This window comes from Naumovozyma dairenensis, chromosome 6 (assembly GCF_000227115.2).
Source record: "Naumovozyma dairenensis CBS 421 chromosome 6, complete genome".
Lineage (NCBI taxonomy): Eukaryota > Fungi > Ascomycota > Saccharomycetes > Saccharomycetales > Saccharomycetaceae > Naumovozyma > Naumovozyma dairenensis.
Genome location: NC_016484.1, coordinates 384,780 through 412,344, shown reverse-complemented (window position 1 = coordinate 412,344; position 27,565 = coordinate 384,780). Strand labels below are relative to the sequence as shown.

The following is a 27,565-nucleotide window of genomic DNA, read 5'->3' as shown; positions in this document are numbered from 1 at the left end:
GACAAGAAAAAAAATAAGGATTAAAAACTCCCTGTGTTTGATCCAAGTTTGTTGCTCTTATATAAGGAAAAGAGAAAGAATAAAACAGGTTTCGAATTTCTCATTTGATATCGATAATATTTATTATTTAATAAGATAACTTGATAAACAAAAGTAGTCTAACAACTTACTATTTCAAAGTAAAAAGCGAAAATGTATCGAATGAAAGGTGCTATTTATAAATTGAAAAGGTCATTCACTGGATCAGATGATTCTGATGGTATTGATAATAATAAGAGTAAAAATAAAAGTAAAAGCAAAAGCAAAAGCGGAAATGGGAGCACTAATTGGAGTTCAAGTAATGAAGATGTAAATAAAAGTGAAGATAATTTACCCATGATAACATTACATGGTTATTCTACTAAGACTAAGAATCGATTAATAAATGTGGAGATGTGTGATGAAATACGATCATTAATGCCCATGAGAATTCAATTATATACTGATTGGACGTTACTATACAGTCTTGAACAACATGGTGCATCGTTACATTCTTTATATAAGAATATTCAACCTGATATTAATGAAAGTAATCGACGAGTGGGGTATGTTATAATTATACAAGATCGAAAGAATGGTATATTTGGAGCTTATAGTAATGAACCATTCCGTCCAAATGAACATCGGAGATATTCTGGGAATGGCGAATGCTTTTTATGGAAATTAGAAAAAGTCCCTGTACGAAAAATATGTAATAATAAAGATAAAAGTGTAGCGACAGAACAAAAGAAGGAAAGAAGATTTCATGGAAGAAGAAGAAAAGAAGATGAACAAGAAGAAGAGAAGAAGGGTGACAACCACAGCGAACTATGTAACAATAGCAATGAGCAGGATGAAGAAAGATGGCAATTTAGAGGGTATCCCTTTACTGGCTTGAACGAATTTGCCGTATATTGTACATCAAAATTCATATCCATGGGTGCAGGAGAAGGTCATTATGGGCTATGGATAGATGATGGATTGTTAAACGGTGTTTCCAATCCAACATTGACATATGGGAATGAAATATTAAGTCGTGAAGGTAATAAATTTTCGATATTGGGATTAGAAGTATGGAGAGTCGGTTAATATCGAGGGCCTGCATAAAACTATGAGTATATTTTACGTTTTAATTTCGTGGCATCTATGTAACGTTAAGTAGTCTAACAAAAATATATATTTTAAATGTCCAGTGTGATACAAGACGTTTTTTATTATTCGTACATTCATACGTAAAGATCGCTTCTTTGACTTTACCACTCTTGCTGACAGCAAAACGCAAAGATAATAAGCATTGTTTGGAATTTTAAGCACTGAGCTAACTTTGAACTATACAAGTGCCTACGTATGATGATATCCGAAATTTTAACGTTTTTTTTTTTGCCGAGAAGAAAGAATTGACACTGATGTCTAAAATTGAATGTCAATAAACATACGCGCCTACCTACGTGAACTACGCACAGCAATGATAAACCATCACTATATACTTCAACGTCAACTTCAACAGTTGAAATCTATTTTCTTCATTATAATTTTAAGTATAAGGATAGCAAACAAACATCAACATCGTCTAGTCTCTTCCTTCAAATGGCTACTAAATTGGGAAGTAGCGGTGGGAACTATAATACCACGAGTAATAACGATATACTGATAAAGGATTATAATCATGTTAGTGATGCAGAGTATCAAAGGTTACGAAAGTTAGGAGAAGATGCTATGATTAGAAGGATTCAATTAGTGAAAGAATCTAAAGAGGCATATGCAAATGGATCTAAACAAAGGGCCCAATGAATTAAGTTAGAATCCAAGAAACAATTAGAATTAGCCAACAAATATAATCTAGAAGCTGCAGAATACGTTTTCGTATCTAATAATGCCGACTCCACAAATGATGAAATTGACCTACATGGCTTATATGTTAAAGAAGCTCGATGGATATTGAAGAAACGGATACTGTACTCTATAGAACATGGTCAAGATAGAATCCGGGTAATCAGTGGGAAAGGTCTTCATTCGATGAATGGGGTAGGGAAATTAGGGCCTGCAGTCAGAGAAGTTTGTTCAGAGATCGGGTTACCTAATCAGGTAGACCCTAATAACAATGGTGTCATTGAGATAACTATCCCACGGGGAATATCTCCACCATCAAATTGGTTAGGATCTGAGATGAATAATCCGGCTGCGCCCTCGGGGCAACAAAATGGAGCAGGAGAAGCACCGGCAGCATACAGCAATTATAATAACCCTGTGATGGTACCAGGGCACGGGTCAATACAAGGAGCAGGGCAACAAAAGGAAGAAGGAGGGTTGCTTGCCAGTTTATTGAAGCTTTTCTGTCTTTGTCTCCAATCGTAACGGGACAGAGGGGAGGGGACGAGAGAGGGGTTGGGCGGCAGGTGTGTGGGTGTACCTGTATAGTCCGGTGTATTTCAACAGCCGCACGCGCTAACAAGAGGAGATTTCTCCACCCTCTCTCTCTCTCTCTCTCTCTGTAATACAGAGTATTTCTCCGTTTCTGTTCGTCCGTACTTCATACTATACTACACGATTACTTTGCTTCTACTATACTATATACTAATATTATACTATGCCATACTATACTATGCCATACTCCATCGCTAAGAGGAGATCTGGCTACCTTTGTGTAAACAAAGTAGTATGATGCAGAGTAGTGATCCGGTAACCTGTACCTGAAGTCTACCTGTTATTCAATACCATTGTGTCAAGTATTGTTCATAGTATGTATATATATACTATATATATCCAGCTCTAATAATGAAATAACAATCACAATCACAATCACAAATCTGATCCTAATCGTTGATAGCATCTGTATTGTCACTCTCCTCTGTACTCCATCCAACAAAAAGCAAAAAAAAAAACAAGAAAATAAACAAACAATGGGTATCCCTATTTTACTATACCAACAACCATTTTATCAAATAACAGGCAAGAGAAAGGGAAATCGTTATCATCATTACAGGAGAAATTGGAAAAACAATTACCATCCAGAACAAGACTCAAATCTAGATTTAACTCAAGAATGGAGATCCTCTTTAATAAATGAACTATTATACACACCTCATTCCTCCTCAATTGAATCCGATGATAGCAATACTCAATCATTCCCGATAATATCAAACCATATGAAACAAAATGTCTATATTTCTTTCTTAGATTCGAAAGACATACTTAATTTGAATATAAATACCTTTGATATAATGGATATCCCAATTCATTGGTCATTAACACATTCTCATGATTTATTCTTACCAACTTCTTTTCATTCATCCCTGAACATAGATAATAATTTCAGATATATGAACAATTTTAATCAACAATTCTTAATATATTATAAAAACCGTCCATTAATAATAATATACCATGAAATCCATCTTTATGATTCAATCATTTTAAAACGATTTATCACCATATTAGATTTAAGTTCTATACTAAATCAAAATGATCAAATTTTATCAATAGATTGTATGCTATTAAATGAAATCAATAATCATCTCGCCGGAGATCCTTATAACTTACTGTTGGTCCTAGGTTTACATAATAGGAATAATAATTTAACTAGATTTTACGTACTGGACGTGGATTCCAATGGTGTTTGGTCAAATTTGAAAATATTTAATCTATCATCACCTCCATCTTTATCATATTCATCATCCTCAAGTTTGATTTTACCATTTTCAGGACAACAACATGAACAAGGACAAGATCATGTACAAGAGGAAGCCCCAATGTTCTTAAACATTTATGCTGGTCTCTTACCAAATTATATCTTCTCAATCGACTCTGTCAATGGTCCATTAATTACTGATATTTCAGTACCACACCGTACTCGTAATCATCATAACCCCAATTCAACTTCGATTTCAAATGCAAATATCTTCAAGATTTCAAATCAATTGCAACCTTCAACATTATCTCCTTCAATGAATGATATCAATGATAATAATAATAATAATAATGATAATAACAAGAAAAACAATAATATAATTGTAAGTTTCCCTCAATTATACATATTGAAAAATAATGAAACAATCTATTACATCGAAAATATTTTGAATTTTGATAACAATAATAATAGTAACAAATTGGTTAAAATTAAGTTTCAATTAAGATTTCAAGAACGAATTTTGTCAATTGAAAAGTTATCAAATAATACTAATCAAATCACATCAACGACTGCACCGAATAATAATAATAATAATAATAATAATAATATTCTAATCGTTACAAATCAAAGATTCTTCTCATTCCCAGTAAATTCAATCAATAATAACAGCATATCTAGTTCAAATGCAAATTCAAATTCAAATTCAAATTCAAATTCAAATGCATATGCAAGTTCAAGCAATGATTCAAATCATATCATTATTCCGTCATATTTTATTAACAAAAATACAATCCTTTATAAAATGGAACAAATCCATAATCCAATTCCGAATCAAGAACAACATGAACGTCAAGAATCTACTTTAATTCCAGATTACCATCTCTGTTCATCAAACGATGGCAAATATATTTTCATAACAGAAAACCATAATTATTCCTTCCTATTATCAATATTCAAATTATCAAATTGTTTCAATTATAATTCAATGCCAAATAACAACTCTATAAGTGGTGATAATTGGGTCTTCCTAGGTTTCATCGATTTGAAAACGTTATTCAATATAAATCAAGTTTTACAAATCAATTTTCATGAAAATAACTTGATTTCAATCATGACAAACGATAATAATAACGTTCAATTTTATAAAATTTGTGAGAAAAATTCAACTGTCACATTAACCCCTACGTAATTGTACATATGTACGTACGTACGTCTGCGATAACTTTTGCATATTACCTGTAATACATAAATAATAATAATTGATAGTCAACGAAAAACTGGCCTCCCTCATTTTCATTATTATTGCTTATTAATTGTTTAATTAAGAAATTTTTACCAACCGGACACCACATATATTCTTTCGGCTCCATTGCTATCGCAACCGCATACGAAAAATTATTTCATTCATTCCATTCATTCGTCGTTAATTGAAAATAAACTGCTTATAATTATAGATGTATCAGATTTTTATATTTACATTAGACATAATGGAATATGTCATCAAGTTCCATAACCTACATTAGTTAACTAACTTTTTCCAAACAAGTTTGATCAGGTTTATACTCGGAAGAAAATAATTGCAACATTAACAACATCATCAGATTGTATTCCACATTGCTGCTGCCGTACAATAGACAATTACATAAATTGGTCATCCATTCACTTACGTACTCAAATAAAAGGTCAATCATTAAATCAAAAAGTCTGCCACAATGAATGGTAGCAATATCCAACTAGAACAAGATTTTCAGGATTTCAAGTCCTTGTTCAAACAAGAAAATACTAATAACGATAATAGATTCGATTTATTAGACCTAAATTCAATAATGACTCCACCTATCTCACCAAGTACTAAGAATAGTAATAATAATAGTAATAATAATAGTAATAGTAATAGCGTTAACGGAAACAAAGAAGCAAATGTCAACGATAATACTACAGCAAAAAATATTGTTCAATTACCTAAGAAGAAGAAGAAAACATATAATACAAATAAAAATAAGCCAAAATCGTACTCCACCCCAAATAATCTATCAAGTGCATTACTTAAGGATCAAAATAAATTAATCCATCTAGATCCGGTACCAAATTTCAATGATAAATCAGAAATTAAACCTTGGCTACAGAAAATTTTCTTTCTTCAAGGTATTGATATTGTAATTGAAAGATCTGATAGTGGGAAAGTTATCTTCAAATGTAAATCACAAACTCCAAAAAGAAGGTATGCTAAGTCTTTGAATCATAATGCCACTGCTGCTACTACGACAACTGCAACCACTCCTCTTTCTTCTTCAAGTTGTCCATTCCGTATAAGGGCAACTTTCTCATTAAAATTAAAAAAATGGAACATAGTAGTAGTCAATAACTCTCATTCCCATGAATTAAAATTTAACCCAAATTCCGATGAATATAAAAAATTTAAAGATTATTTGAAAACCACAAACGATGTGGAAACATTGAAAAGATTCGAAGAATTAGAATATAGATCGAAATTGAACTTGCCAATTAATCCTTCAATTATTCCATGTGACTGTGGTTTAACGAGTGAAGTGCAAAGTTTTAATATTATATTACCAACTTCGAAGATTTGTGGGGCAACAAAGGTTCAAAAAATAAATCATAATAACAATAGTAATAACAGCAACAGTAATCTTATAGATTCAATAAAAAATAAAAATAAGAAACTGAAAAATTTTAATAAACAAAATCTATTAAAGAAAACAACGAATCAAAATCTATTGTTATCCTCGTCAAATACCTCAGTTGGAACCAGTGGTAATTCAACTTTAACATCAACATCAACATCACCAGCCTCTCCACCGTCATATAAAGATTCCTCTTTGTCTTTATCATTAGGATCAAACTTCCTAGATATTTCAAATGATCTATTCAGTCAACCAATACTAACACCGGACTTTATGCAAGATCTTACCAATAACACCAATACTATCAATTATCAAAATGCTTTTGATCCTCAAATGAACAACAAGCAAAACAGTACGAATTCTACTGACGTGAAAACGGATTTATTTGAAATAGATTTTACTGATATCTTCAACAAGACAAATATGACTAGCACTAATAACAATAACCGGGGTGATTTCAAATACATTAAAAGTAACAATCAAAATAAAAATGATAATATAATAAATTATTTAAATGATCCAAATTTGATAGAAAATTCTTCCGCATTATTATTCTCTCCGTTACCAGACGAGATTGATTACACTTCCAATAATCTATTCTTGCCATCTGTCACGCCATTCTCTTCAGATACTAAACGTATACCGTCTCCTAACAACAATAATAACAATAGTACGACTACCACTAACTTAGCAGATACTAATATTTTTGTAGGCTCTAGTACGGATGATCTGAACAATCAATGGCATTTTGATTCAAATTTAAACTTAGCATCAATTGATAATGAACAAACTGAGTATGATTTCACAGATTTCCTAAAATGATTATATTGTCTTTGTATTCTTTTACGAATGTACATACATACACATCCATACATATACATATTCATTTGAGCTTTGAGACCAACTCATTATTTATGGCTTATATATACATATATAATCATAATACCTAATATATATCATATAGTATATATTCAAAAGCACATGTCCTTTTTTATGTTCCTTTCTTAATAGTTTTTTCCTAGCTCATGTAGCCTGTTACTGCTCTATTTAATTTACACATTCAATGGCTGATAAACATTAATTATTGGAAATGCGATTTACACCATGTCAAGTTCACATTCAATTATTAACTATCGTGATCAGCAATGTACTTAATGCGATTGATATAGAGGCTATGTAGTTTAAGGGGTTCAACAATAACGATAAGATGGATTATGAGAGCGTACTGTCGAAAAGTTTAGTTAAGAGAGCGGGGTTTCGTATTGTAGGAAGAATTAACAGAGAAGAGGTAAGAAAGAAAAAGATTCTAAATTTACTAAAAATCATTAAAATATTCTGCATAAGGATCATCTCCTTGGATACCATAATCAAAATGTTCTTCTGGATATTGATCAAACAATGAAGTATCACCGACGCCTGAAGTGATGGGCGGCTCGTAAGGAGTCTCGATATCTTTAGCTAGAAGCTTTTCCCAGACAACCTCGCTAAACCATGGGTGACATTTAATATCCTTAGAACCACTTTGTAAATTACCAATTCTTCTTGTAAGGTCTGCTGTAATTAATTGACCTAATAAATCAACAACATCAGGGTGGAAGAAAGTTGGGAATATAACTTTACCTTGTAGAATCTTTTCATAAGTTTTCATTGGAGTAGAATCATAAAATGGTGTATAACCAGCTAACATTTCAAAAATCAAAATCCCTAACGACCACCAATCAACAGATTTGTTATAAGGTTTCGTCGCAATGACTTCTGGTGCGATATAATCGGGAGTCCCACATAAAGTCCATGTAACAGTCTCCACTTCTTTGGCGAATCCAAAGTCTGTTATCTTGATATGTCCATTTCTGTCTAATAAAATATTTTCGGGTTTTAGATCTCTGTATATGATATTATGGTGATGTAGATATTCTAAGGCCAATGTAACTTCAGCCGCATAAAATTTAGCTACAGGATTAGGAAATCTTTGAGATTTTCTTAATAATGAGAACAACTCACCACCTTCGATATAATCCATAACCATAAAGATATTTCTTGAATCTTGGAAAGTCCCCCACATTCGAATTAAGAACGGATGTTCCACTAACTTTAACATCCGTCGTTCATCATTAGTATGCTCAATTTGCTTCATGCGAACAATTTGGTGTTTCTTCAAAACTTTAATGGCATAATATCTACCATTATGAACAGATCTAACCAAATGAACTCTACCAAAGGAACCTGTACCTAAAGTCCTCATAATTTGGAAATCTTGTAAGGTATACTTCCCTTTAGATTCCAAAGATTTTTGCGGTAATTTGGAATTAACTAGATGTTGTTGCTGTATTTGCTGTTCATGTTGTGTATGAGGATGTTGCTGTTGCTGTTGTTGTTGGTTATCGATACCAGTTGGTTGAGTAGCAGTTCCAGCGTTCATTGCTTTCCAAATGAGTTGTCGATCAATTAATGCCACTAATCGTTAATGCAATTGTATATACTGTTCAATTTCGATGTGATTTTTCTTATTAGGTACCTATCCTATTCCCTTTTCATTCAATTCCTGGTTCCTAATTCCTAATTCCTGATTCCTAATTCCCAATTCCCATAACAAAATTCCTGCCCCTTATTATTTTTTCAGTTTTGCAAGTTATCAATTTCATGTTTTTCTAATTTTCCACTCACCGCGTTTAAAACGGAAACGACACAGTAGAGAAAAAAGATCAATTGTCAGTAAATGACAGGCGACACATACAATAAGCTTGATGTATGCATGCTAACAACCTTGGTTGACCATTTAGTAGAACTCTACTATACTATAAGAATAAGGATTATATAGAGGTTAAAACAGGACTGAGAATATTATTATTATTATTATTATTATTATTAGTTATTATATATTGTCCAATTGGAAAAAGGAAAAGAAGTTAGTAAACGGGAAGCAAAACGAAATAAGAAATCCCGTTTGTACTCGAGAAAGCTTTATTCCTAGAGCCACAGGGGCCCTTCTATTTGTTCATGTCCATATTTTTGGCCCAAACCTGTAGTCATTGTGGATTGCCTAGGTGGTAAGGCGGGTGCACAAGGAGATATCCTCTCTTTACAGCGTGGAACATCGTGACCATTTCTATGCTTACCATTCTTATTATTTAATTGATGATGCTCTTCGAACACTTTCCCTTGTTCTGCTATATTTTTTTGGCCTGCAATATCCCCGTCACCTTCCTCTTCTAACGCTTCTTTCATGCTAGTCTCCTTCAATATAGGTTTTGGATCTAACTTTAAAGCGGATAATTTTTCTCTTTGTTCGCTCGTTAAGCGCAGTATCTCTTGCTCTTGTTCTTGCTCCGGTTCTTGCTCTTGTTCTTGTTCCCGTTCCATTCTTTTTTCCTGTTCTTCCTCTCTTTGTTTTTGCTTTTCCAGTTTTCTTAAATGTTCTGTTCGTCTGCATCTTGCTCGTTCCAATTCCATATCCATATATTGGGTAATTTCGTTTGGTATTCTACATTCTAAGTTTGAGTTGAATGTGGTTTGTGACTTGATTTCGTTTGGACTGGGGTTATGAGTTTCTCCAAGTATATAATAATGGAAATTACTACTAAATTTCTTCATTGTTAGTCTTTTTATATTTTCGAAAGATAATATGGCTGTTTTATTACCAGTACTTTCATAATTATTACCATAATAGTTGCGATTAATTGTTTTTTCTTCTTTCTTCTTTTCTTGTGATCCAGAACATAATGAACTTGGTATACTTGAATTTGGACTTCGATACTGCGTTTCAATACGATATTTATTTCTAGTCTCCTCAGGAAGCCCAGGTCCTGTTAACATTTCACTTTGTTTTTGAAGCATTATTCTAGTATAACGCAAAAAGGTCCAATCAAAAAGATGATCAATATGATAATCTAAGCTTGTAGCAAGACCCTTAAACAGGCCCGATAAATAAGAATAATCAGGCCGTTGTTCGAACTTTAGAGTTCTACAATACTCAATATACTGAGCAAATTGAACTGGTAATCCACTACACAATCGTTCGATTGATGTTGTTAATTTTTTTTCCAAGATGAGATGATATTTTTGTTTCTTAGTTGTCGCTCTCAACCCTTGCCATGGTAAAGATCCCTTTGCAAAATAAATTAAAATGTAACCTAATGATTCTAAATCATCTCTTCTACTTTGTTCGATCCCCATGTGAGTACTAATACTTGCATATCTTGCGGTCCCAGTTAATGATTTATTTTCTCTATATGGGATATGTTTATGGGAGTGAAAATCTCTATATTTTTTTGATAAACCAAAATCAATAATATGAACAATATTATTTTGGTGATGCGTAGTACCCATTAAAAAATTATCAGGTTTAATATCTCTATGAATGAAAGACCTGCCATGAACATATTGAATTCTTGAAAGCATTTGTAAAGCTAACATGATGATAGTCTTAAAAGAGAAAGAACGACGACAATAATTGAATAAATCCTCTAAAGAAGGTCCCAAGAGATCCAAAATCATGGCATTGAATTCCCCTTCTCTACCAAACCATCTAATTATTGGTATTCCTATACCTCCACTGATATATCTATACACTCTTGATTCATATTCCAATTGAGGATGTTTTGTCCTTACTGATTCGACTTTAATGGCAATTTCTTCACCACTTAATAAGTTGGTACCATGATAAATGTCACCGAATGATCCGGCACCAATTTTCCTACCTAGGCGATATTTTCTACCGACTCTTAAATCCATTATTTTTCCCCTCTTGATCTTCCTTCTAAAATTAATAGAAACTCAAATTAACGAAGGGAATGTTTTGGAATTTTTTTCATTAATGTCTGTAATCAAGATGGAAAGAAAATCAGAAAAAGGAATGGAAAAACAATGCGTAAAACGAAATAACTACACCAAAGAAAAGAGCACAGGAGGAATGACAGGTATATTTTATAAGATTTAATGGTATATTCCTTCCCAGTGAGATGTGTTCAACTTTACCGATCGATACACGTATATGCAGATACTATAAGAGTTCTCAGGGAAAGGAAAGAAAACACCTTCCTTTTAAGGGAAGTGTTAAATCAGTTTTCAGAGACAATGTGTCATAAATTATCTGAGGCACAGTAGTCAGAAGTACAGTATACGTCTTTGGGGACTATTTCTAGGCATTCGGACTTTAAATTCACTGTTGGATGTTTTCCCTGGCGGTGTACCTATGTGGCGTTCAATTAGGAGAGGAATCACGTTTTTCTATTGTTCTTTCGTGTCTCCTTACTTAAGCTGTCTCAATAGTAAGGTGTCAGGGTGCTGGTGGACGGGATTGATTGAATCATTCGGCGACTCAGTCAAAGAACATACTTACATACTGACACACATACGTACGTACATACATACGTTCCCCTGACTCAAGAAATCAATAAAAAATGTTTCTCATTTGTCGCTTTTTAACCCTCAGTCCGGTCAGACCCTTAACAAAGCAAGGTCTTATTGGACAAGCCCTAAGAGTTGAATAAACTTTCACATGTCACCGGACCTTAGTCTTTCCTTTTTTTCAAAGCTCTCGAGAAATCTTCGTTTCCATATTTGAGTTAACGTCTTTGCACTACCGTACGTACGTACAACAAAATAAATAATACGACGATACTTACGTAAATCTGCATGGTTAATGTCGTCTATTCTTCCTCGTTTGAAAAATCACCTCTATCCGTCTCTTGAGAATCATAGGTACAACAAGATCCTTTCTGTACCTTCAGAAAATAATATTAGAACTTCCCTTGTGATTTAAAGTTCAGCTTACGTACGCACACACGCACCCGCCCACGTTTCGTAATAAAAAGAACAGTGCAAGATTATATATAAACTGAAATAATTCTAGAACCCTGTACAATTACTCCCTTCCCTCCCTTTCCGTGGTCATAAGCGAAAGCAAGCCCATCAAGGATATCACTTCCTCGAGCTACAACTAATAAAAAAACATATATTCCATTACTTACACAATGTCCTACACTGGCATACAAATAGCAGGCCATAGAGCTTTTAGAGGGAAATACCCTGAGAATACATTATTAGCATTCAATGAAGCATACAATGCGAAAGCGGATATCATTGAAACTGATTTACAAATGACAAGTGATGGTATCATTGTTATTAACCACGATGCTGACACGGGGAGAATGTGGAATAAAAATATAATCATTTCTCATTCATTAATGGATGATATTTCCAAATTATATTGTAAAACTGATTCCAATTTGAAAATGTTAACATTAGAAGACGCATTAAATTGGTTAGTTGCTCATCCAAATGTTAAATTGATGTTGGATACAAAATTTACAAATAATAAAATTATATTGGTTAAAGCATTTTCAGAAATGCTTAGGATCAAAAATGACCTTAAATATTGGCAAAAAAGAATCATTTGGGGACTTTGGTTAGTAGATTGGTATGAATACGGTGTGGAAACTGGGGTTCTCAAAGACTTCAAATTTATCGTCATATCCTTATCATTAGATATTGCAAAACAATTCATCGATTATTCATTGAAATTAAATAATCCTCATTATAAACTCTATGGGATAAGCATACATTTTGTCTCCTCTTGGACAGACCAATTTAGAACTGAATTGTTACCAATATTAAAATTGAATGAATTTAAAATATATTTATGGACCGTCAATAAATCAATAGACTTCAAATATTCTTGTGAACTACCCATTGAAGGTGTAGTAACTGATGATCCAATTGAAGCAAGGAAATTATGTTCAATTTATAATAATGAAACTAGAATGGCAAAAGAAAGAAGTCTTTTCACTACTCCAGAATTGAATTCAAAGGATGGTATAAGATTTCATTCGTACATCAAAGTTTATAACTTTGTTTGCTCCATATTATTCGCCAAATGGGTTCATTTCAATATTGGTGGCTGGTCAATTGCTTATATTTTATTCTTATTCCTAAGGTCAATTAAGTTTTTATGAGTTCCCTCACAATCGACCTTCTTTCATTAGATGGTTGTTATCGTCATATACTGCAACGTCTTTCTTTTGTTATTCAAAAAATCTATCTTACCTATTTTAATCTATTCTTCATTTATAGTTAACGTTACATAAAAGTTTTAAAAAATAACATTATCTATCTTCAATGGCAGTAAAAATATATTCGGATTTAATGAATAAAATTCTAATAAATAAATAGTTTAATAAATAGTTTAATAAATAAAAAATAAATAAATAAATAAATAAATAAATAATTAATCGACACTGCGCTCTTAAGCTTTCACTGCAGTTGGTATCTCAGGCATTGGCTTTTCTACTTCATCAATAACTTCTGTCAAGTCTTGGGATTTTATCTCTTCCTCTAATCGTATCTTTTTAGCTTGAATTTTCTTTTCTTTTCTAAACTCTCTGACATTCCCAGGAGCAAATCCACCATTACCGAATAATGCCCATTCAGGAGTCTTAGATATATAATCCAAATAAGTAAAATCTTTACCAGAATTTAATAATTCGAAAAACTTATCGAAATCAATATGTGTATGCCATTTTCCATTAACTTTGAAATTTGTATTGGCAATTAGAATACAATTAGAATGTGCATGTTCTGCAGCAACCTCATAACCTAATCCACGCCTTTGTAATTCTTCTGAGAAATTCTTTACAAATTTCTTACATTCTTCATAATACGGTATATTTTGCATAGTTAATGGATTACCATTACCATTAGAAGATCCACTAAATGTAGCACCTTTGACTTCAATGAAACATGGTTGACCTCTTTGAACTAAATCTGCATATGAGCTAATATCACCCATATTGAAGCCTTTCACTAATGTTAATCGGAAGACCGTTCTTTGATGACTCTGTTTAGTCCTAATAATATCCAAACATTGAAGCATTCTTTCCCAAAAATCTTTGTACAATGGTCTATCCACCTTTTTCAATTCATCTTTAGTTGGTGCATCAATGGAAACATATAATTGTGTAACTTTGCCAACACTTTCTAATGCTTCTGGATGTTGTGCATTACAAACAAGGAAACTAGTAATTTCCTTTTCATGTAATAACTCAACAAATCTATTAATATGAGGATACATGATAGGTTCACCAACTAACGATAAAGCACAATGCCCCACTTTGAAAGCCTTAGTAAATCTTTCAGCAATGATACCTGGAACACCTCTCATTTGTTTAATCATGGAATAATGAGCTGCGAGGGCATTTTCTAATATATATTCAGGATCATCCGTTTCCCATCTCCAATTTTTTGATACCGGATTAGTACCATGTCTCCAACAAAAGACACATTTTGATGAACATGCTAAAGATGGTGTTAATTCCATACATCTACTGGATGCAATATTAAATAATGATTTCTTATAACATGACCCCTTCCCACGTAATTCATTCTTAGTCCATCTACAAATCTTGACACCAGAATGGGAACCAACGACTTTATAACCTTGTTTAGTTAAATTTCTATAGGTTGGACTTTCCTTGGTAACCATTTGTTTAATTTCCATGGAATTTTTGTTTTTTGATTCTTTACCGGCTAGATCTTCCACATCAGCTAAACCTTCATCGTCACTGCCTGCATCATCTGCATACATTTCACCTGCATCTTCTTCAATATCACAAGTTTCATCATATTCATAAATGATTGGTTCATCATCTTTTAAAGTTTCTGCCAACAAAGTAGCCCATTCTTCAATTTTGGGGTCCCCACCAGTTTTCATACAAATTTCACCTACGGGGAAAATTCTTCTACCACCTAATTTAGCAATCCAATGATCAGCATTTCTTGCCTGATAACAAAATTTATCAACCCAAGTTTCCAAATCACCCAAACCAAGAACGGTATAACCTACCAATTTACGTAATGGGAACCCTTCCACTCTAAAATCGTTGTAATTTTCTTCTAAAGTTTGTAAGAAATAATCTAATGGACAATCGACATCATAAGATGGTAAAACTAAGATGTATAATGCATTTTCACAGGGAACATCAACGAAATATTCATCAATATCGTTTAATTCATCAAGATTCATTAATTTGGGCTCATTTTTCAATTCTTCCATATTTGATAATATTTTATGGACTTTAATGGCAGACCTTTCTGCAGCACCTTGCAATGAACTGTAAAAGACATATATTTGTGAATTTAATAAGGTATCGTTAGATATAGTTAGGGCACTTTTGATCAATTCGGCGTCATTGGATTTCAAGATATTTTTATCGGTTATTTTGGTTTCATCAATGGGGACATCTTCCGTAATGGAAGATTGGATGGAAGAGTCATTCTTACTGTTGGTAAAGACCTTTGGAGTTCTTGCGGATTTCATTTTTTTCTTCTTTGTTACAAATGAGCCGGTAAAATCAATAGTCATTGAATCAGAATCATCGTTAGAGGAAGTATCGCTTTCTTGTTCATTTTCTTTAGTTAGTTTCTTTTTTTTACCTGAACAACAGCAAGATTTACCACTTTTCTTGGTAGCACTATTTTTGTTTTTGCTAGAGCAACAACCACTACCGCCATTCTTACCATTTCCTCCTGAGCAACAACTTCCACCTTTCTTCTCAGTCTTGATAAGTTCGATATCCTCTTCCACAGCAGAAGTGGTAGAAGTAACCGCTGTATTTTTATTGTCAGAGACAGGTTCATTATTGGTTTTGTTATTTTCAGTATAGTAGATAGCATATGTAGTCAAAATCATCAATGAAACTGAAAACCTTCCACCTAAGAGGAAATAATACACAGCAACTGCAGATATCACAGTTATTGTGGTTATTATATTCAAAGGCATATTGTGTTGGCTTGTTTGACGTGATTGTACCTGCTATCAGCCTTCTCTGTTAGTTTGGAAGTGATTAACTTAGGTTATGCATCCATCGGTATATTTTGCTTAAATGCACTTATATAAATAATAATGTCATCGAGAGAAAAGTTTTTGTCAAATATCCCATATTATAAAAACTGGCCAACCCGTGAAACTCATCACGGGTAGTTGTCCGGACCAATGGGATGCCAGAACATGAGTAATTTATCCAAAGGGGTGTCTGGGTGTTTTCTGGTGTTGAGGGGTACCTGGGCGGCTAAATTTTGGTTATAAAGACATATATGGGCCATATACAGTTAAACAGTAAACAGTAAACAGTACACAGTAAACAGTACACAGCCAAGATGCCTAATAGATAATAAATAAATAGTATAGTTTGATTGTTAATTGTTGTTGCATATGAAGCTATTTCTTGCTCTTTTGGGTGCGTTCGGTACACTCAAAAGGAAGAAACTGACGGTACCAAGTTATAAATTTGCTTTTGACATATACTAATCCTTGCGCACAAGAAATGGGTCTCCATTATGTAACCTGACAAAGGAGTGCTGTGAAACAAAGTCGAATGCCATGCAAACATCGTTGACAGTCACCGTCGTATGCCCCTTATTGCCAAAAAAGACCTGTAGATTTCTTTGCCTTCCTCTGGAGATAAACATTTGTCTTCTTCAGACAAAAATACCTTATATTGATCACCTACCCATTCATGCTTTGGGATGAAAGACTTATTCAAGACTTTCAATAACACCCATAGCACGAGTAATTCAAATGTAGAATCGAAAACCATCTCTTCTTCGTCTTCTCGATCCTGCAGTAATTGTGGCAATTCCCTCTCTGTAAAATCAAAATCATGTTTAGTAATCTTACCGAAATTCAATAAGAATCTCTTTTTCTCGTGTATAACATTCTTCTCCTCATTCCTCAAATCCAAAATACCTCGTTTCAAAATTCGTATTTGACCCTCTCTATATATAGTTGCGCAATATCTTCTGTATGGATTGACGAAGCATATTTGCTCAGACAAATTAGTTTCTTGAGTATCCTCTAGTCCCTCTAGTTTATGTTCAAGAGCATTCCTTAAAGATTGTAGCCCCTCCAATCTCGGTCTTAAATCGGTCATTTTTTCAAATTTCTTTTTAGAGAGATATGTAAATATATTCCATAACGGTTCCAAATAGTCTTTATTGACATTAGGATTTACAACATAGATAATACCATCTTTATAGGAGGAAATATCATTATGATCATCTTCTTCGTCATGATCTTTTCCTTTAGTAAAGTCTTGTTCAAATGCAAATGTCGTGTAATCATCAAGTGTCGGTAACTCTAAATTAGGTTCATTCTGCAAAATATCAGAAATTACTTTCAAAGGGGGTTTTATTTTTAAAAGAACTAAATCATACATATTATCTTCTAAAACAAATCCATATCCTGTAAGTAACTCTTCATTCCCCTTGGCTCCATAATTGTTAAATAGTTCTTTATTTTCAGCAATCGTACCCCCAATATAATTATAAGTGAATCCCCCATTGGTGGATGACCATTGAACTTTCGCATTATAATCATGATTCATTAAATCAATAATCGGTAGAAGTACAACATTGCTTGGTGAACGTGTATTATCAATGACATATTCAGGGAATGCTCTTGATATGAAAATTAAATGTGACCAAAGGAATGAAGAGAATGAATACCAACATTTTGGCCTTTGCTCGACGGTTTCTAATATGATCTTATTATAAAATTCGTGATAATTATTATGGAAATCAATATTGCTCCAGTTGTCATATATTTTCAATTCTCCTTCAACTAATGTAAAATCGACTTGGAAATTAGAAGATTCCCTCTCATTCATTTTATTGATTAAATTGTACCACTCTTTGAAAATTGTATGTAGTTTTCCAAACAGAGAATTGTATAAATTAGTACCTTTTAATAGCTTTAATTCGTTAGGAGTCCACAAATATGGAGAATCGACAATCTTAGGTAAAGCATCAATATATGGCTTAAATTTCAAATTTAAAGGTTCATTTTTATCATTACCTTCTTCAGTTGAAAGATAAGTGGCTTTATTATCGAATTTCAGTTTAGCAAACAACAATTTTAGCCATGAATTATTATTCTCATCATTCGTTTCTATATCTGCGAATACATCTCGAGATAATTTTCCAGATATGATTAATGTTTGTGGAATTTCTATCGTTGGATTAGTAACATCCTTGGTGGCTATACAATAGAAACCTTTCTTTTCATCATGTTGAAATTTTAAACCATCAGGTATGTTGACCCCGTATTTTTCACCCCAAGTCAATAAATTTTCTAGGGCCATGGTTTCTGCAAGTTTCTCCACAGTGTACTGAGAAAATATCACGCTTGTTCTTCAACCTCTTGTTCCTTCTAGAATTTTTTTTCAAATATCGAAATATCTATTGTTTCGAGGTCATTTCATCTACTTTAAAAGAAAAAAAAAGCACGACTAGAAAAATTAAAGTATAAACAAACAAAGAAGGAAGTCAAAACACCATAAAGCAAAAAGCAAAAACACAAAAAGGAAGTGTTCATCACCATCAATGGAGACATAACTAAATGAAAATGAATGTAACTAATAATACTTCTCATGACAGTAAATTAGAAATTCAAAAAAGTAGGAGAGAATCTTTACAACAGCGGAATGCTCTCCTAACAATGAGACTAAATAGCACAAATCCTCAAAGAATGGTAAAAAAGCCATGGAGAGCATCCAATTCTCATCAGCAAACTCCACATCACAAGACTTCTCCCACAATTACAAGTAAAATCCCATCTCCTGTAAGAAGACCATTGCGAGGAAATGATAACAGCCCTAATAGGCTCCCGTTAACTAAGAGGCCCACGGTCGATAACACTATCCACGCGAGTAAAATACCTTCACCAATCCGTTATATTAAAAACAATAATGCAATAGTAACCAGCTCGACCACAGCGACGACAAGTAATGTTACCGAAAATGATTATGGGAAAATATTCTCTTCACCAAAACTATACAAACAATTAACGTTACAAGATTTTGAAATTGGTAAGAAATTGGGTAAAGGTAAATTCGGTAAAGTATATTGTGTGAAACATAAAGAAAGTGGGTTTATTTGTGCATTAAAAGCGATGGATAAGAGTGAGATAATTCAATATAATTTACAGAGACAATTCCGTAGAGAAGTCGAAATTCAAACAAGTTTAAATCATCCAAATTTAACGAAGTTATATGGTCATTTTTATGATGACAAAAGAGTCTATCTTATCATGGAATATCTTGTTTATGGTGAATTATATAAATTACTAAGATCGCATGGACCATTTAATGATATTATTGCTTCGAGATTTGTTTATCAAATTGCTGATGCTTTGAATCATCTTCATGAAAAAGGTATTATCCATAGAGATTTAAAGCCGGAGAATATCTTAATTGGGTTCAATAATGTTTTGAAGTTAACAGATTTTGGTTGGAGCATTATTAATCCGAAAGGAGTGAAAAGGAAAACATTATGTGGGACCATTGATTATTTATCACCAGAGATGATCAGATCAAGAGAGTATGATGATACGGTGGACGTATGGGCCCTTGGTGTTCTTACGTACGAGTTAGTTGCTGGCGACCCACCTTTTGAAGAGGATTCCAAAGAGTTAACATATAAGCGAATTCTAAAAGGGGAAATAAGGTTTCCAGGGACCGTATCACAAGATGTCAGAGATTTGATTTCCAGGCTCTTGAAAAATGATCCTAAAGAAAGGATATTGCTAAAGGAGGTGATGGTACATCCATGGATCATGAGGAACAAACCATTTTGGTAGACCATCCAGTTCCAGTTGTTGTTACCAGCACCACATATACACATATTTCCCCTGCAATTTATACTCTAAATAGCTATTAATATCATACTATAATATTCTTTTTGCTTCTGTAATACTTCTTCAACGATTTTAAAATTAATTTGTGACGCCTGGCCGTGTGAAACGATCTGTCGCGCCTAGAATTATTTTAGAGATAACTTTCAATCAAAGAAACTGTTGAACATTAGAATGAGAGGATCTTGATAAAGCGGTTATGTTGGATTAGTTATTGTCGAATTGTGCTACCTATATCCTAGAAAAGAGGATAAGGAAGCCGAATATCCTATTTATATAATGGCACAAGATAACTTGACTAATTTGTTATCACAATTAAGTGTCCAATCGGCCCAAAGTGAGCACACAAAGGCTGAACAAACCTGTCAACAACTCTTAAATAGTGGCTGTACTAATCCAGGTGATATCTTGAAGAATCTTCTGGTTTCTATCATTAAGCAAGATAAATACGAACATGCTATTACTGTTTTGCAGAAATTTAAACATATTGATGAAAAATATGGGAACAAAGTCGTATTGGAAAAACTTTACATATATTATAAATTGAATCAAGTCCAAAAATTCGAAAAGTTATTCAATTCCAGATACCCAGATGGTGTATCACACTTAATTAAAAGTAATAAGGCGAATCAGACTCAAACCAAAAGAGGGGTTTTACATGTCAGAGCACAATTCTGTTACAGAAATGGACAATATGATGAATCCTATATGATTTATAATTATTTGGCATCCACGAATGATGATAATTCCTATGATAACACTTTGGAATTGGCATGTAATGAGCGTGTTCCATTGTCAACAAAGCCCAATTTATCTACTTTGTCTCCATTAGTTACTCAATTGAGTGAAGAATCATACGATTTATTATATAATGAAGCTATCATTTTAACCACCAAGGAGGAATTTGATCAATCTATATCATTACTTGAAAAGGCATTATCCATGGCGAAAAATGAAGGATACGAAAGTGATATCGTTTCCATACAGTTACAATTGGCATACGTGTATCAATTGATGGCAAATAAAGGTGAGTCTAAGGATATCTTAAATGAGTTATTATCCAAAGTGGAACCAGGAAGTGTATTCCATATACTCGCTAAGAATAATATACAATCATTCATTGATTTTTCTAAATATTCCACAAACTTTAATTTGATCTTAAGAGACATCAATTTTGAAAAAGCAAACTCTTTAAATTTACAAAATTTTACTTTTGAACAATGGTCCATGATTCAACGTAATTACTTGTTTTTAAAACTGTTCAATAATAATAGTCTTAATCCACATTCATCATTATTATCACGTACTTTACACAATTATTCCAAATTAGTCGATAATATTGCTTTGGAAACTTACAAGACACAATCTAAGAAAACATATCATCATGCTCTAACTATGATAAACAGTAGTACAGGTGGCAGTACCATTGGGTTTGTATTATTGACTTTACAATTATTAATAGTTGAAAAACAATGGGATAATGCAATCAGACTATCTGAATTATTCCTAAATAAATCGTTGGAAAAGTCTTCATCGACCCTATTAGATGAATCTATTAAAATATTATCTTATATTCTTTTTGAACTATATGGAATTACGAATAGATCTAACTCTAAGTACTGTTTGTTACAAAAACTGTTCTACTTCGTTAATGAACCTAATGTCTCTGACGATTCATCATTTTGGACACATGTAGGGTTCCAATTTCTACCATTGGGATCTACGAAAGAAGCAAGAAAGATATTTAGACAAATTTCGTTATATTCTAATGATAATGACGATAAAGTTTCCTTAATCAAGGATTTCTTATCTAATGAGTCATTTGATATTAATAAAGGTGCCGAAATAGTCTCTAATGTTGACGTGGAATCATTAATTGCTCAAGGTATTGATCCACTATTATCATCGGATAAGAAGAAGATAAACCGTACAGTAATCAATAAAATAACCAAGGAGAAATTATTAATAAAACATAAGAAGAGGAAAGCTCAAAAATTGAAGAAGTTCTTGAAGAGCCATAATGTTGACTTATCATCTAAACCCCCATCTAACGAGAGATGGATTCCATTGAGAGATAGGTCTACTTATAGACCTAAGAGAAGACAACAACACCAAGCAGTTAAACAAACGCAAGGTAGTATTATAAATAAGAAAGCTGAACAAGCTTTGGATATTTCAAAGAAAACAACCCCAAAGCCAAAATCATCCAATGCGAAGAAAAATAAGAAGAAGGGTCGTAGGTAAGAAAGATAACTCTCTTTAATATATTATCATCATTATTGTGATTTATCTACGTAAATTAATTTACAAAAAAACAAACAAACAAAACAATGAGAAATAAACTTAATGTAAGAAAACAAAATTTTTAATGTACAGTATTCTCTATTTTATTAATTACTTACGAATTTAATTATTATATTAATGATAGACCTCAACTATGTGAATAAAGTGTCTTCATCTCTCAAGTATTCACCAATATCAGCTTGTCTAAATGCAACGATGGAAGTTGGAGGTAAATTTCTCGATTCGGAAGTACTCTTTGCGCTCACACCGAATCCCAAAGGAGTATCATTCATGGCAAATATAATTACACCAGCATGTTCTGGGATATCATCGGACATTTTCCCTACATGAGCCTTCAACACATGATTACCATATAAGAATGGCATTTCACCATTTGGCTTAATCCAGATTTTATATTTAGCATGAGAAGCTAATACAGTCAACGAAGTTATATGTAATCTAAATTTCCCAGTTTTGGTAAATTTCCCAAGACAAATCCCCACTGACATTAAATTTGGTCTTGCTATACTTGTAGCCAATTTGGCAACGTGTTCTGGAACATAGTAAACTCTATCTTTTTGTAATCTGAAAACATGTGGATTTTCCTTGTTATCCACTAGATATGTAATATTTCTTCCGATATAACCAGCTAATTTTTCAAATACTACCTTAGTTTCTTCTTCTGTTAGTTGTCTCATCTTTCTTCTTTAGTATTTCTTGAGAATATGAAAAAAAAAAAGTATTTATTAGAATTGCTGCTATGTAAATAGATGGAAAGAAGCAGAAAATTGTTAAATATGCACGAGTGTTATATATAAAAATATATATATATATATATATAAAGCGTCTTAATATTGAATATGAAGTAAGCTCTTCTTTTGTATAATAAAACTAAGTTAAAATAGCATTCATGTATTAAGTAAAACCAAATAGTGAAAAATATTATAAAGAAAAGCTCATCGCAAAAATTTTCCATTCGTTCGAAACGATAATTTGTTTTCTATAATTCCAAAAATAATTTCTTCACGTGAAAAAAAATTTGAAATTCCAAAAAGGGAAACTAGGAAAAATAAACAAATAGCCGCCCAGGTTTAAAATTTTTCCTGAAAAGAAAAAAAATTGAAAAAAAATAAGAACATTGGGCCATCTCTTCAAATCTTTGAAAGAAAACAAATAAGAAGTAACATAAAGGATCAAATTATTGAAATGTACGGTAAACGAAGCAGACTATTTCTTTCTCTCTGTTTGCGTTCTTTTCTTAGATAGAACTGCCATATAAAGAAGTTTACACTCGAAGCAAAATGGCGTCTAAAATCCCTGAAGAAAATTTAAGGCCATCATACGATGATGCAGAAACCGACGAATCTGTCAAGAGAGGACAACAAGAAAAATGGACCAAAGCACGTAAGGCAGACTATGATGGGGACAAGAACGCAAAAGACAACGGTCCTGTTTCAAAGAAACCACGTGTCGATACAAGAAGTCCGCAATTAGATGCAGACGGTAATGCCATCCCAAAGGAGAAAAGATTACCAAAGAGGAAAGTTGCTGTTATGATTGGTTATTGTGGAACTGGATACCATGGTATGCAATATAATCCTCCAAATCCAACTATCGAAGCTACGCTTTTTAAGGCATTTGTAGATGCCGGCGCTATATCTAAAGCGAACTCTAATGATTTGAAGAAGAATGGGTTTATGAGATCTGCTAGAACTGATAAAGGTGTTCATGCAGGTGGGAATTTAATATCTTTGAAAATGATCATTGAAGATCCAGAAATTAAATCCAAAATCAATGAACAATTACCTGAAGGCGTTCGTGTTTGGGATATTGAGCGTGTCAACAAAGCGTTTGATTGTAGAAAGATGTGTAGTTCTCGTTGGTACGAATATTTGTTACCAACCTATTCATTGATTGGTCCTAAACCAGGTTCTATTCTTTATAATGATATTGAAGAAAGTAGGATTGAATTACCAGGTGTTTTAGATGATGATATGGAGTCCAAAACTTTCTGGGAGAATCTTCAAAAGGAAATAGATGAAACATTCACACCTGAAGAAATTGAAGCTATTAAATCATATACTCCACCACCAAAGGATGAATTTTTAGATTCTGAAGGGCTTTATTTGAAAGTGAAGAAATATAAACAATTAGAAAACGCTCATCGTAGGAAATATCGTATATCGCAGGAAAAATTGACCAAGTTCCGTTCATCAATGGAACAATACTTAGGGGCTCATAATTTCCATAATTTCACGTTAGGTAAAGAGTTTAAAGATCCAAGTGCTATTAGATTTATGAAAGAGATTAAAGTATCTGACCCGTTTGTCATTGGTGATGCGAAGACAGAATGGGTCTCCATTAAAATTCATGGTCAATCATTTATGTTACATCAAATCCGTAAAATGATTTCTATGGCTACTTTAGTGACACGTTGTGGATCTCCAGTGGATCGTATTAATCAAGCATATGGTGTACAAAAACTCAATATTCCCAAAGCACCTGCTTTAGGGTTACTGCTTGAAGCTCCAGTTTTTGAAGGTTATAATACTAGATTAGAGAAATTTGGTTATAAAGCCATCGATTTCAGTAAATATCAAGATGAAATTGATGCGTTTAAGATGAAACATATCTATGATAAGATTTACAAAGAAGAAGTTGATGAAAATGTATTCAATGCATTTTTCAGTTACATTGATAGTTTTAATAAAGTTACTGGCGCTCAAGGTGAAGAAACAGCTGATAAAACGGGCGCAGCTGTTCAAAAAAGTATCTTCGAATTTTTAACTGCCAGAGGAATCCCAGAAATAACACCTGAACCTACAAAGAAAGAAAAGAAACTTGCTAATGGGACGGCAAATGATGCAGATGTTGTTACTTCTAAAAGCGAATCAGAAGTTCAGCTAGCAGCAACTGCGGAAACTGAAGAAAAAGCTTGCGTGCAATAGAGGAAGGGTTGAAATGATTTTCATTATAGAGTTATATCTGAATTGTACATATATACATACCTCAGCATAGAAAAAAAATATTTAAGTAGTTCAACTCATATTCAATACATCATTAATCCAACATTCTAAGACGTATAGAAAGTGATGCAAACTGTTATTAAATTACTACCAGCTTTTAATTTACCAGGCACTAGTGCTTAACTTCTAAGATTTGTTTGATACTATCATCGACACACTGTCTTAAACCAATGAATTCGAAACCTAACAGTTCTTTAGTCTTATGGTTATCTAACAAACCTTTGTTTTCCTTAGTTAAAGCGTCGGCCTTTTCAGGTTCTCCAATTGGAATCTTACCATTCAGTTCTTTAAAATCTTCATTAGCAATATTCAAAACATCCTGATAAGAAAAAGTATCTGCGGCAAGAAGCAATCTTTTCCCAACCAAATTGTCATTTTGGAATGCCAAGATATGAGCCTTAGCAACATCCCTAACATCGACAAACCAAAATGCTATTTTTGGTGTGATATTATCTTCAGTAGAACTGATAATTTGTTCGATATAAGCGGAAGTAGATGCAAATTTCTTATCAGAGAATGCCTGCGGACCCAACGTATAAACAGGGTTAACAGTGGTCAATGTAAATTTAATAACATTCTTATTTTCCTCCATGAATTCCCAGGCAGCCCTTTCAGCAAAGGTCTTAGAACCCGCATAAGCATTCCATGAATCAGTTTGGCAACCTTTCCAAGTAGCATCATTCCAGGATTCTTCACTCACAACATCTGTCGAGTTCTGAGCAGCAGCAGCTGAGGATGTCAATATTACTCTTTCCACTGAATTTGCAGCATATTTCTTGACCGCATTTAAGATTGATTTTACACCTTCCACAGCAGGGATCAAGTATTCCTTTTCATAATCGGTGCTTGGACGTGGTATTGGTGAAGCAGCGTGTAACACTACTTTAATTTCATTACCATATTTCTTGAATACGTCATCAAATGCCTCTGGGTTATCGATATTTGGTACAATTTCCAGTGAAAGAGATGGATTATTGTTAAACAATTCCAATAAATGATCCACTTTTTCTTGAGATCTGGCGGATCCAATTACTTTATAACCTTGTTGTAATAGATTATTGATGATATGAAGAGCGATAAATCCAGTAGCACCTGAAACAAATACAGTCCCTCTTTCTTTTGGTGTCATTTTCTTGATTTGATACGTAAGATATGGCTTTAATATATACCGTTATATGGAGTTTAGATACAAACTATACAGAAGACATTTGGAACATCTAGAGTCCTATTCGTAAATTATGAAAGTATTGGCATTCCTTTTATATCAAGAAAGCAGAACGAATGTTTCTTGAAAGTCCTTCGATAAGGGAAAGCCGTCGCACATCCGAGAGTATTCTATGCTATTCTATCAAGATCGATCACATTTTCCTATGTAAACAGTTCAATATGGTGGTCTTAAAGGACCAACAGGCTTACGTAAGGTCCGATACCGATACTCATTTAATTCAAATAAGCATACTATGCCATGCTTTTACCATGGTGGAGCATTACATTGATTGTATGTATAGTAACAACAGCTCTTTGAATGTCAAACAAAATAAAATAGACAATATAATTTGGGGGGGGGGGAAGGGGGTTGTCTCTTTGTTTACCCCCCACCTCCACGGCTAGCGTCGTCCCACGGGAAAAAGTACACATACACACATAACTCAGTATTCTCCGTGGGCCACGGACCGTGGGCCGCGGACCGTGGGTAGCTGTCCGTTGTGGGCGTCACAGCCAAACATGCTAATAGATGACTGTATTCTGAGTATATAGTCGTGTTACAAAAGAATGGTTTCTTACGATTCCTCATACTGATGGCGTTTACACAGATTTATGTACGTAGAGCAATTGGTAGTTAGTGAGCTTCAATACGTACCTATAATGCTATCTAAAGAAATTCCAGGTTCCTATGAATCTATCCATCTGTGTTCCATAAAAGATCTATTAGCCTCTTAATCACATATCTTCTATTTCAACAAATATCTTGCATATGTAAAAAAAAGCAATATACCTCGACATTTACTTTGTAATTGTGTGACAGTATCGAGAAATTCATCTTCCTTAACCCGTTGCCTTGTTGGAGAATACCTTTGCGAGGAAAGTATTGGAAACTTCATGGAACTTCAAATCATTACTACGGTCTATGCTTTTCCCCCTATAAAAACCAGTATCCAATGACAAGTGATAGTTGAAATAGATGATGAATACTATGATACAATAGTTTGAGGCGTCTACTTTCAAAGCGGTTTGACAACGATATTTAGTGGTAAGATGTCGCATTAGAAAGTAAACAATA

The 27,565-nt window shown here is 33.3% G+C and overlaps 14 protein-coding genes across 14 annotated transcripts; 8 read left to right on the top strand and 6 right to left on the bottom strand.

Annotated features, from left to right (window-relative positions):
* Positions 1-192: 192 nt before the first annotated feature.
* Positions 193-1,107, top strand: OXR1 (Oxr1p; the record flags this gene model as incomplete). Its single annotated transcript, XM_003670683.1, has 1 exon — positions 193-1,107. The coding sequence occupies one exon, from the start codon at positions 193-195 to the stop codon at positions 1,105-1,107; it is 915 nt and encodes a 304-aa protein (XP_003670731.1).
* Positions 1,108-2,034: 927 nt separating this feature from the next.
* NDAI0F01680 (Smr domain-containing protein) lies at positions 2,035-2,373 on the top strand (the record flags this gene model as incomplete). The annotated part of the gene is made up of 1 exon (XM_003670682.1): positions 2,035-2,373. One exon carries the CDS (start codon positions 2,035-2,037, stop codon positions 2,371-2,373), a length of 339 nt encoding a protein of 112 aa, XP_003670730.1.
* Positions 2,374-2,918: 545 nt separating this feature from the next.
* YIG1 (Yig1p) lies at positions 2,919-4,835 on the top strand (the record flags this gene model as incomplete). The annotated part of the gene is made up of 1 exon (XM_003670681.1): positions 2,919-4,835. The coding sequence occupies one exon, from the start codon at positions 2,919-2,921 to the stop codon at positions 4,833-4,835; it is 1,917 nt and encodes a 638-aa protein (XP_003670729.1).
* A 523-nt stretch (positions 4,836-5,358) lies between these two features.
* Positions 5,359-7,113, top strand: AFT2 (Aft2p; the record flags this gene model as incomplete). The annotated part of the gene is made up of 1 exon (XM_003670680.1): positions 5,359-7,113. The coding sequence occupies one exon, from the start codon at positions 5,359-5,361 to the stop codon at positions 7,111-7,113; it is 1,755 nt and encodes a 584-aa protein (XP_003670728.1).
* A 493-nt stretch (positions 7,114-7,606) lies between these two features.
* TPK2 (cAMP-dependent protein kinase catalytic subunit TPK2) lies at positions 7,607-8,710 on the bottom strand (the record flags this gene model as incomplete). The annotated part of the gene is made up of 1 exon (XM_003670679.1): positions 7,607-8,710. The coding sequence occupies one exon, from the start codon at positions 8,708-8,710 to the stop codon at positions 7,607-7,609; it is 1,104 nt and encodes a 367-aa protein (XP_003670727.1).
* Positions 8,711-9,258: 548 nt separating this feature from the next.
* Positions 9,259-11,022, bottom strand: HRR25 (serine/threonine protein kinase HRR25; the record flags this gene model as incomplete). Its single annotated transcript, XM_003670678.1, has 1 exon — positions 9,259-11,022. The coding sequence occupies one exon, from the start codon at positions 11,020-11,022 to the stop codon at positions 9,259-9,261; it is 1,764 nt and encodes a 587-aa protein (XP_003670726.1).
* Positions 11,023-12,263: 1,241 nt separating this feature from the next.
* PGC1 (phosphatidylglycerol phospholipase) lies at positions 12,264-13,244 on the top strand (the record flags this gene model as incomplete). Its single annotated transcript, XM_003670677.1, has 1 exon — positions 12,264-13,244. The coding sequence occupies one exon, from the start codon at positions 12,264-12,266 to the stop codon at positions 13,242-13,244; it is 981 nt and encodes a 326-aa protein (XP_003670725.1).
* A 290-nt stretch (positions 13,245-13,534) lies between these two features.
* Positions 13,535-16,066, bottom strand: TYW1 (putative tRNA 4-demethylwyosine synthase; the record flags this gene model as incomplete). The annotated part of the gene is made up of 1 exon (XM_003670676.1): positions 13,535-16,066. The coding sequence occupies one exon, from the start codon at positions 16,064-16,066 to the stop codon at positions 13,535-13,537; it is 2,532 nt and encodes an 843-aa protein (XP_003670724.1).
* Positions 16,067-16,685: 619 nt separating this feature from the next.
* On the bottom strand, positions 16,686-18,425 carry RKM1 (protein-lysine N-methyltransferase; the record flags this gene model as incomplete). The annotated part of the gene is made up of 1 exon (XM_003670675.1): positions 16,686-18,425. One exon carries the CDS (start codon positions 18,423-18,425, stop codon positions 16,686-16,688), a length of 1,740 nt encoding a protein of 579 aa, XP_003670723.1.
* A 257-nt stretch (positions 18,426-18,682) lies between these two features.
* IPL1 (aurora kinase) lies at positions 18,683-19,921 on the top strand (the record flags this gene model as incomplete). The annotated part of the gene is made up of 1 exon (XM_003670674.1): positions 18,683-19,921. The coding sequence occupies one exon, from the start codon at positions 18,683-18,685 to the stop codon at positions 19,919-19,921; it is 1,239 nt and encodes a 412-aa protein (XP_003670722.1).
* Positions 19,922-20,254: 333 nt separating this feature from the next.
* SRP72 (signal recognition particle subunit SRP72) lies at positions 20,255-22,219 on the top strand (the record flags this gene model as incomplete). Its single annotated transcript, XM_003670673.1, has 1 exon — positions 20,255-22,219. One exon carries the CDS (start codon positions 20,255-20,257, stop codon positions 22,217-22,219), a length of 1,965 nt encoding a protein of 654 aa, XP_003670721.1.
* A 191-nt stretch (positions 22,220-22,410) lies between these two features.
* Positions 22,411-22,956, bottom strand: NIP7 (ribosome biosynthesis protein NIP7; the record flags this gene model as incomplete). Its single annotated transcript, XM_003670672.1, has 1 exon — positions 22,411-22,956. The coding sequence occupies one exon, from the start codon at positions 22,954-22,956 to the stop codon at positions 22,411-22,413; it is 546 nt and encodes a 181-aa protein (XP_003670720.1).
* A 603-nt stretch (positions 22,957-23,559) lies between these two features.
* On the top strand, positions 23,560-25,206 carry PUS1 (pseudouridine synthase PUS1; the record flags this gene model as incomplete). Its single annotated transcript, XM_003670671.1, has 1 exon — positions 23,560-25,206. The coding sequence occupies one exon, from the start codon at positions 23,560-23,562 to the stop codon at positions 25,204-25,206; it is 1,647 nt and encodes a 548-aa protein (XP_003670719.1).
* Positions 25,207-25,396: 190 nt separating this feature from the next.
* On the bottom strand, positions 25,397-26,413 carry NDAI0F01560 (SDR family oxidoreductase; the record flags this gene model as incomplete). Its single annotated transcript, XM_003670670.1, has 1 exon — positions 25,397-26,413. The coding sequence occupies one exon, from the start codon at positions 26,411-26,413 to the stop codon at positions 25,397-25,399; it is 1,017 nt and encodes a 338-aa protein (XP_003670718.1).
* Positions 26,414-27,565: the final 1,152 nt, after the last annotated feature.